General features: G+C 49.1%; 1 protein-coding gene and 1 long non-coding RNA gene across 4 annotated transcripts in view; one reads left to right on the top strand and one right to left on the bottom strand.

Annotated features, from left to right (window-relative positions):
* SUFU (SUFU negative regulator of hedgehog signaling) overlaps nt 1–13,422 on the top strand; it is a 125,172-nt gene that overhangs the window by 83,672 nt on the left and 28,078 nt on the right. For all 3 annotated transcript variants that reach the window (XM_059730209.1, XM_006278720.4, XM_019486022.2), the window contains exon 8: nt 1,319–1,430. In XM_059730209.1, coding sequence (XP_059586192.1) covers nt 1,319–1,430 — 112 coding nt within the window. The remainder of the gene's footprint in view (nt 1–1,318; nt 1,431–13,422) is intronic.
* Nucleotides 4,124–13,196, bottom strand: LOC109282832 (uncharacterized). The gene is made up of 2 exons (XR_002089858.2): nt 10,775–13,196; nt 4,124–10,433 (listed from the first exon to the last, which is right to left on the bottom strand). It is a non-coding gene; the product is annotated as an uncharacterized LOC109282832 (long non-coding RNA).

The following is a 13,422-nucleotide window of genomic DNA, read 5'->3' as shown; positions in this document are numbered from 1 at the left end:
GTCACAAGAAACAAAACCCCAAGGATTCTCTACATTTGGGTTTTAGGCCAGGGGTTTTCAACCTCCGGCCCACAGGTCTGGCCTGCAGTGCCATCTCATCCAGACCACAGGACTCCTCACAGGTCTGGAAATTTGGCAGTGGGTGGTCGGGGAGCAAGTAGCCCAGCTCTCCTGCTGCCAAATCTCCAGACCCATGAGGAGCCCCAGGCCCTGAACAATGAATCCAGCACCAGGACTGGGCAGGGGCAGATGTGGGGGATGAAAGGAGGACCCAGTGCCAGGCCCCCAGGGTCCAGTCCCAACATGCAGAGCAGGGAGGAGGCAGTGCCAGGGCCCAGTCTGGTCCACAGATGGGCTCTGTGCCACTCATTTAGCCCACGGGGCCAAAAGATTGAGCCCCACTGTTCTAGGTCAGTAGACCTAAGGGGTCCTTAGATGACCAGATGGAAATAGAGTATCCCCCTTAGATGACCAGACAGAAATAGAAAGTTGCCCCAGTTGCCCTCTGGCCCACTGCCCCAAAATTTCAATATGGGAAAACTCTGCGACTCCTGTATTTAGGATACGCTCCTTCAGTCGATTCTGAAAGGCTGTCTGGAGAGGATTTCATTTTGATTTCTGCTGTTTGAAAAAACAAATAGGGGAAGCTTTTAAGGAAAGCTTAGTTAGAAATACTGGAAAAAATAGAAAAATGAAAGGGCTTCATGTGGATGCATGTGTGAAGCTAAACCCAAAACCTGAGCTGGAGGATCAGGTCTTGCCCTCTGTAGCAACACACTTTGGTTCCTTCCCTACTTGGATCCCATTCCCATGAGTATTTGGAATTAATTGGCAGGCTTACAAAGCCAAAGGCAGAAGTTGAGGGAGTCTTCCCACCTTGATCTGATAAAGACATACACTTCCATTGCGCCAGCTGGCAAGGGAAGCTCTCGGCAATGAAGGCTAGATGCATCTTGACATCAAGGGACTTGGAAAGATGCTGAAGCAGCAAGCACCCTCTTTCCTTTTGAAAGGGACAGATGCAATACTGGACTGCTCAGCCTCACCTTCTCCAGGTGTCCCAGTACCAAGGGCTCCATCCCTCCTTACCTGGAAGTTTGGATATAACAGGCAGGAAGGGGGCAGGGTGCTCCAAAATAGTTTTGAGGGTAAAATGACCCCTGAATCCTGAAAAACACTCATTTGCACCCACTTATAGGTGAAATGGTAGCTTCATAAAAGCCAGCTTTAGCCGATACCGATGCCACAGGTTCTTCTCGGTAGCAGGTGTCTGGTGTTCCTGTCTACACTAAACCATGTTAAAACTCTCTTTTTGCAGACACTGAGCAAATCAGGGAGACTTTGCGGAGAGGGCTTGAGATTAACAGCAAACCCGTCCTACCTCCAATAAATGCACAAAGACAGAATGGGCTGAACCATGACCGAGCACCGTAAGTTTTATCCTGGCTTCAGGTATGAGGCGAAAAGGGAGAGAAGGGGTGTGGTGAGCTGCCAAACCTGAGAGTAGGGGAAAGGTAACAGCGAGTGCTTGCATTGTGCAAACACAGAGGGAGAGGAGTTGTTCTGGGTGATTTAATGGAATAATCGGCAAGAGGAATATTAGGCAAAGCTTCCTAATAAGGAAATCTCTTGGACTGTGGGGTGATGTCCCAAAAGCATCATTGCTTGTAGGGGCTTTTGAGCTTTGACTTGGGGGGTGGAAAACACTGGAGAAGATATTGTGGGGAACTAAGCTGGAACGAGTGAGATGGACCGAAAGGTCTGGTAGATCTCTCTCTCTCAAACCTCTGATTTGGGGGAGCGGACAGGAAAATTGCCTCCAAGGTCACATGCGCGGGTTTCCGTCACCCTGAACCTTGGACTCCATTTTCAGTTACTGTTATTGTTTCATTTACGGGGAGAAAGCGCTGCAGGAAGACCGTTCGGCAATGCTAACAAGCCTGTTAGCACCAGACCTGACATACCTTGGATGATTCTGCCTGGGCGGCCTCTTTTTTGGGACTTGGTGCACGTGAGCTGTCAGAGGGACGGCCTTCTAGAGGAGCCAGCAAAGCTTGCAGTGGTGGAAGGGGATTATCATTGAAAGAGGATGTGCTTTGCTGCACTCTTTCCATCTTGTTGCTCCCTTTTTGTTCCCTTCTCCCCCGTGAGCCGTTGTGCCTTTGTGTTCCCTGGGTAGGAGTCAGCAGGAAATCTTGCCCTGCCCAGAGCTGTCCATACAGATCCTTTCACCTCCACCTCCTGCGAGCTGCTGCCGTTCCTGTATCGTTTCGCTCCCTACTCAAACATCGCTCAGAAAACCTTTTCCCAGGACTGGGCTGTAAACCTCTCCTGTCCTCCTCGCTTTCTTTTTGTGTCAAGCCGTGTTTCTTGGATTTTGGCTGTAACTATTTTGGGTCAGTGTGTCATCTCCTGCAATGCACCATACTGACTGATGAGGCTATATTTATATTAGCAGGAAACAGAGGTGGGGCTCTGCTCCCTTAAAAACAACAAAAAAAAGCCACTGGAGAGTTTTCATCACTTTAAAGACCGAGGCGGTTAGCTGGGCCGAGTCAGGCAGAAGGTAGGGAGCTAGCATCATTCATAACATCCAACAACGTAGGTTGTTGTCTATGAAAGCTCTTGCCTCTCTGAACCATTTAGTCTCTAAGGTGCCACCCTGCCCTACTTTCTGCCCTTATTACTTTAAATATATTCTTATATTTTGCCTTCTTAATATTAATTCTGACCACTTGTGGTATGTTGAGAAACATTTCACTGCATGAAGATTGGCTCCACTGGGCACGGGTGGGAAAGGGCTACATATAGAATAAAGTGCCCTGACACTCAACGAGGAGGATCACATCTGCCTCTTGGAAGGCTCAGGTTTGTCAAGTGTCTTCTTGCATCAGACACCTGCATGCTCATGTGCCGTACAGTTGCTTGGGAGTGTCTCGCTACCACTTGCTAATTATTACTGCAATTACATGCAGGGTACAACCCGTCTGCAAATTTTTTTAGGGGCATTGGAAATATCTGAGGTGGCATCAGACCGAGGGAACAGGTGACATGTGAGCGCTGAGGTTGGATGCACCCTCAGCAAGCTTGCAGATGACACCAAGCTGCGGGGAGTAGTAGATACGCTGGAGGGCAGGGCTAGGATTCGGAGAGACCTCGACAACTTGGAGGATCAGACTAAAAGAAATCTCATGAAGTTCAGTAAGGAGAAGTGAAAAGTCCTGCACTTAGGACAGAATAAGCCAGTGCACCAGTACAGGCTGGGGACCGACTGGCTAAGCAGCTGGTCTGCAGAGAGGGATCTGGGAGTAACGGGACAAGAAGCTGAACAGGAGCTGGCAGTGTGCCCTTGGTGCCAAGAAGGCTAATGACATCCTGGGCTGCATGGGTAGGAGCACTGCCGGCAGATGGAGGGAAGCAATTCCATTTGGCAATGGGGAGGCCACATCTCTATCCAGTTGTGGGCCCCCCCACTACAGAAAGGATGTGGACAAATTGAAGAGAGTCCAGTGGAGGGCAACAAAAATGGTTCAGGGGCTGAGGGAACTGGGCTTATTAGGTCAGCAGAAGAGAAGATCGAGGGGGATTGAATAGCAGCTTTCACCTCCCTGCAGGGGGGCTGCGAAGAGGACGGAGCTGGGCTGTTCTCAGTGGGGGCAGATACAGGACAAGGAGCAATGGGCTCAAGCTGCAGCAAGGGAAGTTAAGGTTGGATATTAGGAAAAACTTTCTCACCAGAAGGATAGTAAAACAATGAGACAGGCTGCCCAGAGAGGTGGTGCAATCTCCATCCTTGGATGATTTGAAGACCCAGCTAAACAAAGCCTTGGCTGGGATGATGTAGTTGGGGATGGCCCTGCTTGGAGCAGGGGGTCGGACTGGATATGACCTCCTGAGCTCCCTTTACACCCTCATCTTCTACAATTCTGTGACATCTTAGATGTTAGTAACAGCTGCACGTTCCCTGCCTTCTCTCTACTCTTTTGAAGCAGCTAAAATGTACGTTTGTCCATGCTCTCAGTTGCACAGCAATATCTGATGGGCGTTGTGCATAGCGGGACAGTGCATCAAGTTGTCCAACATGTTCATTTAATAAAGTTTAATAAGCAGTTAGTACAGCATGTGCAGTGTGGGGCAGTCACGTTTATTGGTTAACACTTTCTCAGGCATAGTATGTTTTCCCAGCATGGATAAGGCAGCACCAAACAACCTTATTTTTGCCTGAACTTTCTCTTGCTGAAGTCTGAGGAGGTTAGAAAGAGCTCGAGCTTGATTCAGGCCAACGTTTGCCATTGCGATCACTGATAATAAATTATAGGTTCCATCTTTGCCTGCGTGAACAAGGCCAATTATTCACTCTTCATGCAAGGCTCTTAAGTGGCAAGGATCGGGATGTGAAAGGCACAAAGTATGATACAGGTACAGCTGTTTCATAGGGCTGATTAGTGACTCTTGGGTCAAGTCTCTGTCACTAGGGCCCTAGCTTTGAACCTGGGAGGACCTGCTTCATCTCCTGCTCTGCCATAGACCCGTTGTGATCTAAGGCAAATCTCATATCCTGTTGGCCTCAGTTAGAAACTGTAAAATGGGGAAAACAGCATTGCCCTTCTTCCCAGGCATGTTGTGAAGTTAAAATCATGAAGCTTTTTTGGTGCTCAGTGATGGGAGTCAGACTCGGGTGTAATCATATCCCGCACGGTATATACCAGGCCATAAAATACCAAATCTGTGATATTTTTTTAAAGCCTTGTGAGTATCTCTGTTGCACCAGGGGCTCTTCAACAATATGACACAAACGCTCTGTCTCCTCTGGCAAATTGTTCCGCGTCCACTTTGCTTGCTGAAGTCCACAGAATTTTAGATCATAAAATTTGCACCCAGCTGACAGTAGGATATTAAAATCCAACACCAAATCTAATGGCTCTGTGCAGTAAAAGGAATGTGCTGTTTATTTTTCAGGACTCACAATTACTGACTTCCCTTCCTATTAGCTCCCTGCCCCACACTCGCGCACACATGTGCACACTCGCTCTGTCTTCCATCAAGGTTTCAATCAGGCAGTGCATTCAAAAGATCTGACAACCTTCTAGTTTTCTGGTATTTCTGTGCATAAACCCATAGGGAAGGGATATACTCCTTACCAATTTTGCTAGCCTTGCGCCATTGCAATTGAAGCACTCGGACTGAAAACCTCTGGTGGCATTAGGGTGCCCAGCGCAGCCTTCGACAAAGCCTGTACGTAACTTTCCTTTCCTTTTGTGTGTCCTTAAGACACGGTATTCAGCAGAATTCACAGATTTGTTGGAACTTGACAGGGCCGCCACGAGCGCTTCTGCTGTGGCCTCAATCTTGCAGCTTCTGGGCTGTCAACCATATGCCTTCGCACCTGTGCCGCTGCAGCCCCTCGTAGTAACTGGGAACATGTGAGTAATCCCACTGATTTAACTGGGAACATATGAGTAATCCCACTGACTTTAATACTAGTCAGTTTGTCCCTAAATCCTAAAAAAGTTCCATAAGGAAAAAGCTGCTTTCTCTCTAATGCCTTCAGTTAGGCTGGAGTGTTAACTAGCTCTGATGGTCCAGGCAAAATGCAAGAGATGAAGGTGGGAGGTCGGTAGTATTTTTTATTGCACCAGCTGTAGTGTTGCAAGAGATGTCAGGCAAGCTTTTGGGTACAGAGTGCCCTTCCTCCGGCATGAGAGAAGCAGATACAACCTGAGCTAAAGTATCGAGTAGAAGGATGACTTTTGTTTAAATTCTCCAGGGCAGCTGTAGCACTGCAGTAATTATTCCTAGTCATTACTCTAGACCAGGTTGTTCCTTTTTTTTTTTCCTGAGGATGTAAAGGAAAGCACTTCAACTGCTTAAAACTGTGTCACACACGTCTTTCTCAGTGATTGTTAGTTCAGGGCACATGTGCTCATTAAATTAGAAAAGTAAATTAAAAAACAGCTCCTCTGTTAATTCGTGAAACACAGACCCATTTTGATTTATTTCTTCATATGGATTGCAGCAACCGAATGACAGAACAACCTATAAACAATCTATAGACAACGTATAAGCAACGGCGCTAAAGGATGAGGTTAGAGTGACTGTTTTGGATCTGATATCCATGGCAAAGCATCATCAGTAGCCTGGTGCAGGTCTTTGATGCAGCCATTCAGATGATAAATGGGACGTTCCTCCGTAATGTGTGCTGTAGTTTGCATTTCACCACACTCACACTTGGGGTCTTCCATAAAATTCAATTTATGTAGCAGGTAGTTACATGTACCTTGTGCAGTACCAGTGCTGTTCTGCCTTGGTGAAGCAAAGCGAGGGGGTTTAGATGTGGGGTCCATGATGAGAAACGTATTAATGATGTCAATCGTGTTCTGTTGCTGGATCCATTTTTCCTTGATGTCAAAGTTTTCATCATTTAGCTCTTTTCCAGCACTCCAAAATAGCCTCCTTGACTTAAGCCTTGGCCTAGGGGGGTCATTAAGTTCCTCAAAAATTAGTAGTGAATTGAATGTAGGCAGTTTTTTGTAGACTCTTAAAATATGCTGCGTACATTGAAGATCAGGAGGAGGGATGTGAGATGGAACAGACAACCAGGGAACAGGAGTGTATCTGCAGGAACCTGTTATGGGTCTCATTGTTTCATTCAATTGAGAATCAATCAGGCAGGTGTTTGGAGCACAGTACTCAGCTACTGATCATTTCAGCCATCGGTAGTATAATACCCTGGAAAATTACTTGGAAAAATGAGGCATATATGAATAGCTATGTACCTTGTGGTGGTGCAGTATTTGTTTGATGGGACCCGCAGCATGGGAGGTGCTTTCCAGACAGGCGAGAAGGCATGGCCCCTGGCCCAGGATGTTTGCAGTCTAAGCTACAAGGAGCCTGTCCATTTGCCAGATGCAGCTAACTTCTGTTGGTGCAGTGCTGTTGCAGCAAAAGGCCAGAGCTTCAGACTAAACACTGTCACTGTTTATATCTTCACAGGCTGGAGAGGAGTGCTCCAGCTCCAGATGTCAGAGATCAGGGACACTTGGGAAAGTCTGGCTTTGTGCACTATTTAATTTCTCAATGTCATAAATCCTGGGACAGGAAACATTAATAGTGCCCAGCAATTAATCCTCACACCATCTCCGGGAGAAAGGTGAGGAGACGCCATACCTTCTGGGCCACCAGCACATGTTAACTGAATCATGAGATAGGATCTGAAGACTTTTTTCTTGGATCCCCAAAACTGCTTGTCCTCCTGTGCCACATGCTCAAGAACTGGCAGGGCAGAGACATGTGATTTTGGGGATCTGGGATAATAATCATCAGATCCCATTGCGCATCTGCTGGGGCTTGAGGAACCTGGCGCCAGGTTGCAGATCCCTGATGCTGGGCTGCGTGTGCATCCAGACCTTTAAAAGGTGCATGTACAGCCTAGCTGCATGCACGTGCCTTCAGCTTGCTGGTGTCAGGGGAGTCTGGGATTGGGGAGCTGCTCCGCAATCCTGGGCTTTTCATGGGGAGATTTAAATGGGCTGGTGGGCAGGTCAGCACCGCAGAGCAGCTCCATGCTGGAATCCGCAGGTGCCCTTTAAACTAACATGCTGCACATTCAAATTAAAGCACGAGACCAACCAGCCACAAAGATGTTCTACGTATAATGTGGAACGAGTTTGGTTTGCTCTTTTTATCACGTGATATATTGGTTGAATGAGTGGCACGTTATGATTGATTGTGCAAGGAACATGTTAATTGTGTGCTAAATGTTAGTGGCTGCCAGGGGTCATAGACAAGGAAGCTGCAGGTAACTAGGCTGTCGCAATTTCCAGTAGGAGCCAGGATTGGGACATAGGCGTTTCTAACTGCTAGTCCTTCTCTTCCCCCACCCACTCCTCTAGACCGTGGGTTCCCGAAGCGTGGGCTGCTGGACAGTGCAACCTGCAAGCACCTTGGTGCAGCCTGCCACCCTGGACTGCCCCTTTGAAATGGCTCTCCAGGGGCAAGACTGTGGGACCCCCTGCTCTAGACCACCCACCTTCACCAAAGGCAAGACAGTGAACTTTGCACTGGAGGAACTGAGAAAATCAAGCCCAAGGGGCAGACTGTAAATCCAGAGATGCTGATGTGAGTTTCTGGATGAGCAGAGGTTGCATTTGCCCAGAATGGCTCCTCCTCGCTGTGCCAGTTCTTTGGAAAGGCGCACCCATATTCCCTGGGATCTGCCCCTGGGTTCCAGCGAAGGTTTTAAGAGCTCGTTGTGTCCTCTTCGCACTGTGTTCCTTTGACAAGATACAATTCTGTCCCACTTCTAAGCATGATTCATGGCTTCCTTCAAATAGTTGAAGGCTGCTATTTGAGGATGGAGAGGTTCGCAAGAGGGTGGAGCTGAGCTGTTCTCAGTGGGGGCAGATGGCAGGACAAGGAGCAGTGGGCTCAAGCTGCAGCAAGGGAGGTTTAGGTTGGATATTAGGAAAAACTCTCACTAGGAGGGTGGTGAAGCACTGGAATGGGATACCCAGAGAGGTGGTGGACTCTTCATCCGTGGAGGTTTTGAAGACCTAGGTAGACAAAGCCTAGGCTGGGATGATGTAGTTGGGGCTGGTCCTGCTTGGAGCAGGGGGCTGGACTGGATGTGACCTCTGAGGTCCCTTCCAGCCCTCACTTTCTATGATAAACAGTTGCTACAGCCACACGTACTTGGAGAGCGCATTCCTGCTGCAGTGCCTTTGACTTTAAAAAGCAGTTCGCTCAAGCATTTCCTAATTCATTAAATTTAGTAACTCTCGCCAGGGCTCCCACTCACCACTGTGAATTAATGAGCTCTGTCTCAGGTACTTCTGAGGCAGCTTTTCCCATAGTATCAGCGCACAGGATTTGCAGTGATGGTACACACCGTCGACTGGGCTCTTTGCTTCCCCGAGTGATCCTGGCTGTCACTTACTGCTTGCTCTTGGTTCACGTTTGAGGGACTGTTATTTTCATCGCTGTTTTCTTGTCTTCGGCAGCCGCTGCCAAACATTTGTGCAAGGTGGAGCCTTGCCGAGTTCTCTGAAACAGTCCAGTTCTGGCTTCGCTTTCCGATTCTGCAATAATTAAGCAATAAGGCTCCAATCCAGTCTTGCTTATTGAGGCAAACTCCCGTTGAGTGCAGTGGGAGACTTGCCCAAGTCAGGAATGTTGAACAGGCAAGAGGCAGGTGCATTTTTGGGTGAGTTAATACACTTCAGGGGTGTGTTATGAGGCATGAGGTTGAAGGTCGAGTGCCTAGCGAATGCCTGGGAATGCACTGCCTGTCACTGTCACTGATCTAAGACGTTTCCCTCCTCCGAGGCGCCGTCCTTTTGAGACTCTAGAAGGGCTCTGCCAACATGGCTGTAATCCTCACGGCACGCCTGCGTGGGAAGGGAGCGTTGTCTCCGTTTCACAGGCTGCTGCACAGCGCTGAGGATCCCGCAGGGAGTCGCTGGCAGAACCAGGAATACTGCTGAGATCTCTCAATTCTGGTCCAGGGTTAGGTGTAGGAGGATCTAGCTCCTGCAGAGGGTTAGCACAGCTATAACACCTCTTTCCAAGGGGGTTTGTAGGTGGGAGAAAGGTGCTTGTCACTTATCCTATACACGGTTGATGTTCTCAGCACCCTTGTGTGCAAGGGCCTGTAGAAACACATGCACGCAGAGCGTATCTTCATTGCAGTTAACTGGGACTGTTGTCTGCAGGGGGTAGCCTGGCGTGGGAGCAAGTGCCGTCACAGCCTCTGGGTTTCTACCCTTGTCCGGGTGCGTCTGACCATACTTCTTTGTTCTGGTGCTGTAGGATTGCCATCTTTGTGGGGAGGACATTGGAGGATCGTTGGCTCTCAAGTAACCTTTGCCTTTGTCCTCACTGTGAAGAAGGCAACTACCAGCCTAAAACACCACGCGCAGGCTGAAAGCACCTCCATCCCAGGATCTGGGGTTTCTCGTGGTGGTAGATAGAGGCAGTCAGGATAGAAATCAGCTACGTGGTGCAGCAGAGGCATAGCCAACGTGAGTCAATCTTTTTCTGAGCAGCTTCCAGTGCAGGTAGAGATTGAGAGAGGCTGAAGAGGGAAATGGGAGCCCAGAGAGCCAAATTGGCTTGCCCGAGGTCTGGCTGTACATCCGTGTCAGCTGGGAGTACAACGTGGAGTCCAAATTCAGCGGTCTGCCCGCTAGATCATGCTGTCGGATCTTTAAAAAGCAAGCGAGCTGCTGCGACCTAACCAGCCTGGTTTCTCTCGAAACCTATAAAACAACTGCCATCAGGACAGCTTGAGAAAATGTCACTCTAAACATGAGTTGTCTTATAAGGAAGGGAAGTCCAAACTTTGCGCAACCAGTGATTGCGTTGGCGGTTTTCCAGGAGCCCCGCGGGCTGCTGCTTAATTGGCATCAAACGAAGCAGATTGCAGCCACCTTCATCTGTAATGCAGAGAGAGGGCCCCGGGAGACTACAGGTTCCAGCGTGCGGCTGCTCGGATCGCGGTGGAGCATCGCATGCTGGGACCTGTAGTCCCCCCCAGGCCTGTTTTCTCTCTTGAAAGCTGGTGGGGGCCACAGTCCGTGCCTAACCCACAGGCAAAAGTTTGGCCACCCATCCTACAGGATCCCAGCTTTAGAAATCCACCCCGGCTTGGGCTAGCTGTATTGTTGTTAATCTTCATTCACAAGATTTCAAAAAGAAAAACCCCCAAGGCTCTGGCTGTTGATAGAAACTGAAGCTGGGAGGGGAAAAAAAATAGTTGAAAGTCAGCTAAAGTCACCTTGGTAACTGCTGCAATACACTCGCCCGGAACAAGGAGGCATCAGATCCAACTACAAACAGCTTGAAAGAAACAAAAAAGAATGTAATCATCTAAAGAATTAATCTGACAACTGCCCACATTGACACCTCCCACCAGCCTCCAGTCAGTTGGAAATGTGCTTTAATCTTCCCAACTCCCCTCCAGTTTCATAAAATGCTAGATGTGCAGTCCTCAAAGTGGGGCATTTCCGGCCTGCTGCTTGCATTTGAACGGCGCTGCCTTTCCGAACGGAGCCGCCTGGCTTTGGCCGACTTGTTTTTTCTGGACGCAGAGAAACATGAATTATTTGTGTGGGTTGGATGAAGTATTCAATCTGGAATAGACCAAGTTTGCAGCAGTTTACATGATAGGCAGTTTGATCTTTAGTCAACAAATACAACAACGCTGGCCTTTGCTGCTGATTTATTTGGTGATGGGTTGCGGGGGGAGCAAATGGTTACAGGGAGATGGTGATCGTGAAGCCAGAGATGTTAGTGAGAGAAACCAAGTTTTTGCAAATTGTCCTTTTGCTTCTCACAAGCTGTGTATGGCAGGGAAAGCTACAACATGAGCTTTTCATTAATAACGCCCCAGCAATTCCAGCACCCCCTCGTCTGGGCCATCACCCTTCCTCTGGGCCAGGATGAGGATTTCCACTCCTACTGAAAGAATGTTAATGTTTCTCACAGAGTCCTGTGCCTTGTTACATGTTCCCTAACCCGAAAGTCGGATCCTGTTCTCAGCCTTCCCATAGCACCTTCTGTCCTCGCTTCTTGGAGCGCTCTGTAATCATTGTCCTTAGTCCTTGCAGGCCTGGAGGAGTCTTACATCTGTGATGGACCAGGAAAGGTATGCGAGAGGAGGGTTTTTTTTGGTGATATCTTTTATTGGAACAACTATATAGATTCATAGATTCATAGATGTTAGGGTCGGAAGGGACCTCAATAGATCATCAAGTCCGACCCCCTGCATAAGCAGGAAAGAGTGTTGGGTCTAAATGACCCCAGCTAGATACTCGTCTAACCTCCTCTTGAAGACCCCCAGGGTAGGGGAGAGCACCACCTCCCTTGGGAGCCCGTTCCAGACCTTGGCCACTCGAACTGTGAAGAAGTTCTTCCTAATGTCCAGTCTAAATCTGCTCTCTGCTAGCTTGTGGCCATTGTTTCTTGTAACCCCCGGGGGCGCCTTGGTGAATAAATCCTCACCAATTCCCTTCTGTGCCCCCATGATGAACTTATAGGCAGCCACAAGGTCGCCTCTCAACCTTCTCTTGCGGAGGCTGAAAAGGTCCAGTTTCACTAGTCTCTCCTCGTAGGGCTTGGTCTGCAGGCCCTTGACCATACGAGTTGCCCTTCGCTGTACCCTCTCCAGGTTATCCGCATCCTTCTTGAAGTGCGGCGCCCAGAATTGCACGCAGTACTCCAACTGTGGTCTGACCAGCGCCCTATAGAGGGGAAGTATCACCTCCCTGGACCTATTTGTCATGCATCTGCTGATGCACGATAAAGTGCCATTGGCTTTTCTGATGGCTTCGTCACACTGCCGGCTCATGTTCAACTTGGAGTCCACTAGGACTCCAAGATCCCTTTTCACCTCCGTGCCACCCAGCAGGTCATTCCCTAGGCTGTAGGTGTGCTGGACATTTTTCCTCCCTAGGTGCAGCACTTTGCATTTCTCCTTGCTGAACTGCATCCTGTTGTTTTCTGCCCACTTGTCCAGCCTATCCAGGTCTGCCTGCAGCTGTTCCCTGCCCTCCGGCGTGTCCACTTTTCCCCATAGCTTTGTGTCATCTGCAAACTTGGACAGAGTACATTTCACTCCCACGTCCAAGTCGCTGATGAAGACATTAAAGAGTATCGGTCCAAGGACCGAACCCTGCGGGACCCCACTACCCACACCCTTCCAGGTCGAGACCGACCCATCTACCACGACTCTTTGGGTGCGACCCTCTAGCCAATTCGCCACCCACCGGACTGTGTAGTCATCCACATCACAGCCTCTTAATTTGTTCACCAGTATGGGGTGGGATACCGTATCGAAGGCCTTCCTGAAGTCCAGGTATACGACATCCACCCCTCCTCCTGTGTCCAGGCGTTTCGTAACCTGGTCATAAAAAGAGACTAGGTTGGTCAGGCACAAATGTGAGCCTTGATAATTTTTTCAAATACTTTACCAAGGATGGAGGTGAGACTGACTGGCCTATAGTTGCCCGGGTCCTCCTTCCTCCCCTTTTTGAAAATGGGGACCACGTTAGCCCTTTTCCAGTCCTCCGGGACTTGGCCCGTGCGCCACGAGCATTCGAATATTCCCGCCAGTGGCTCTGCAATGACGTCGGCCAGTGCCTTCAGCACCCTGGGATGGAGCTCATCCGGGCCTGCCGACTTAAAGGCATCCAGTTCTTCCAAGTGACTCTGCACCACCTCAGGATCTACGCATGGAAGTCTGGCGCCTTGCTGCTGCCTCTCTACAACCCCAGTGAGAGACTTGTCGCGCCCCTCGCTTAGGAACACTGAGGCAAAGAACTCGTTGAGGAGTTCAGCCTTGTCCCCTCTATCTGTCACCAATTGTTTCTGCCCATTTAGCAGGGGTCCTATTCCTCCCTGGGCCTTCTTTTTACTCCCAATATA

Source organism: Alligator mississippiensis, chromosome 6 (genome assembly GCF_030867095.1).
Source record: "Alligator mississippiensis isolate rAllMis1 chromosome 6, rAllMis1, whole genome shotgun sequence".
NCBI lineage: Eukaryota > Metazoa > Chordata > Crocodylia > Alligatoridae > Alligator > Alligator mississippiensis.
The sequence above is the reverse complement of the archived record's forward strand: the minus strand, read 5'-3'. Positions and strand labels throughout refer to the sequence as shown.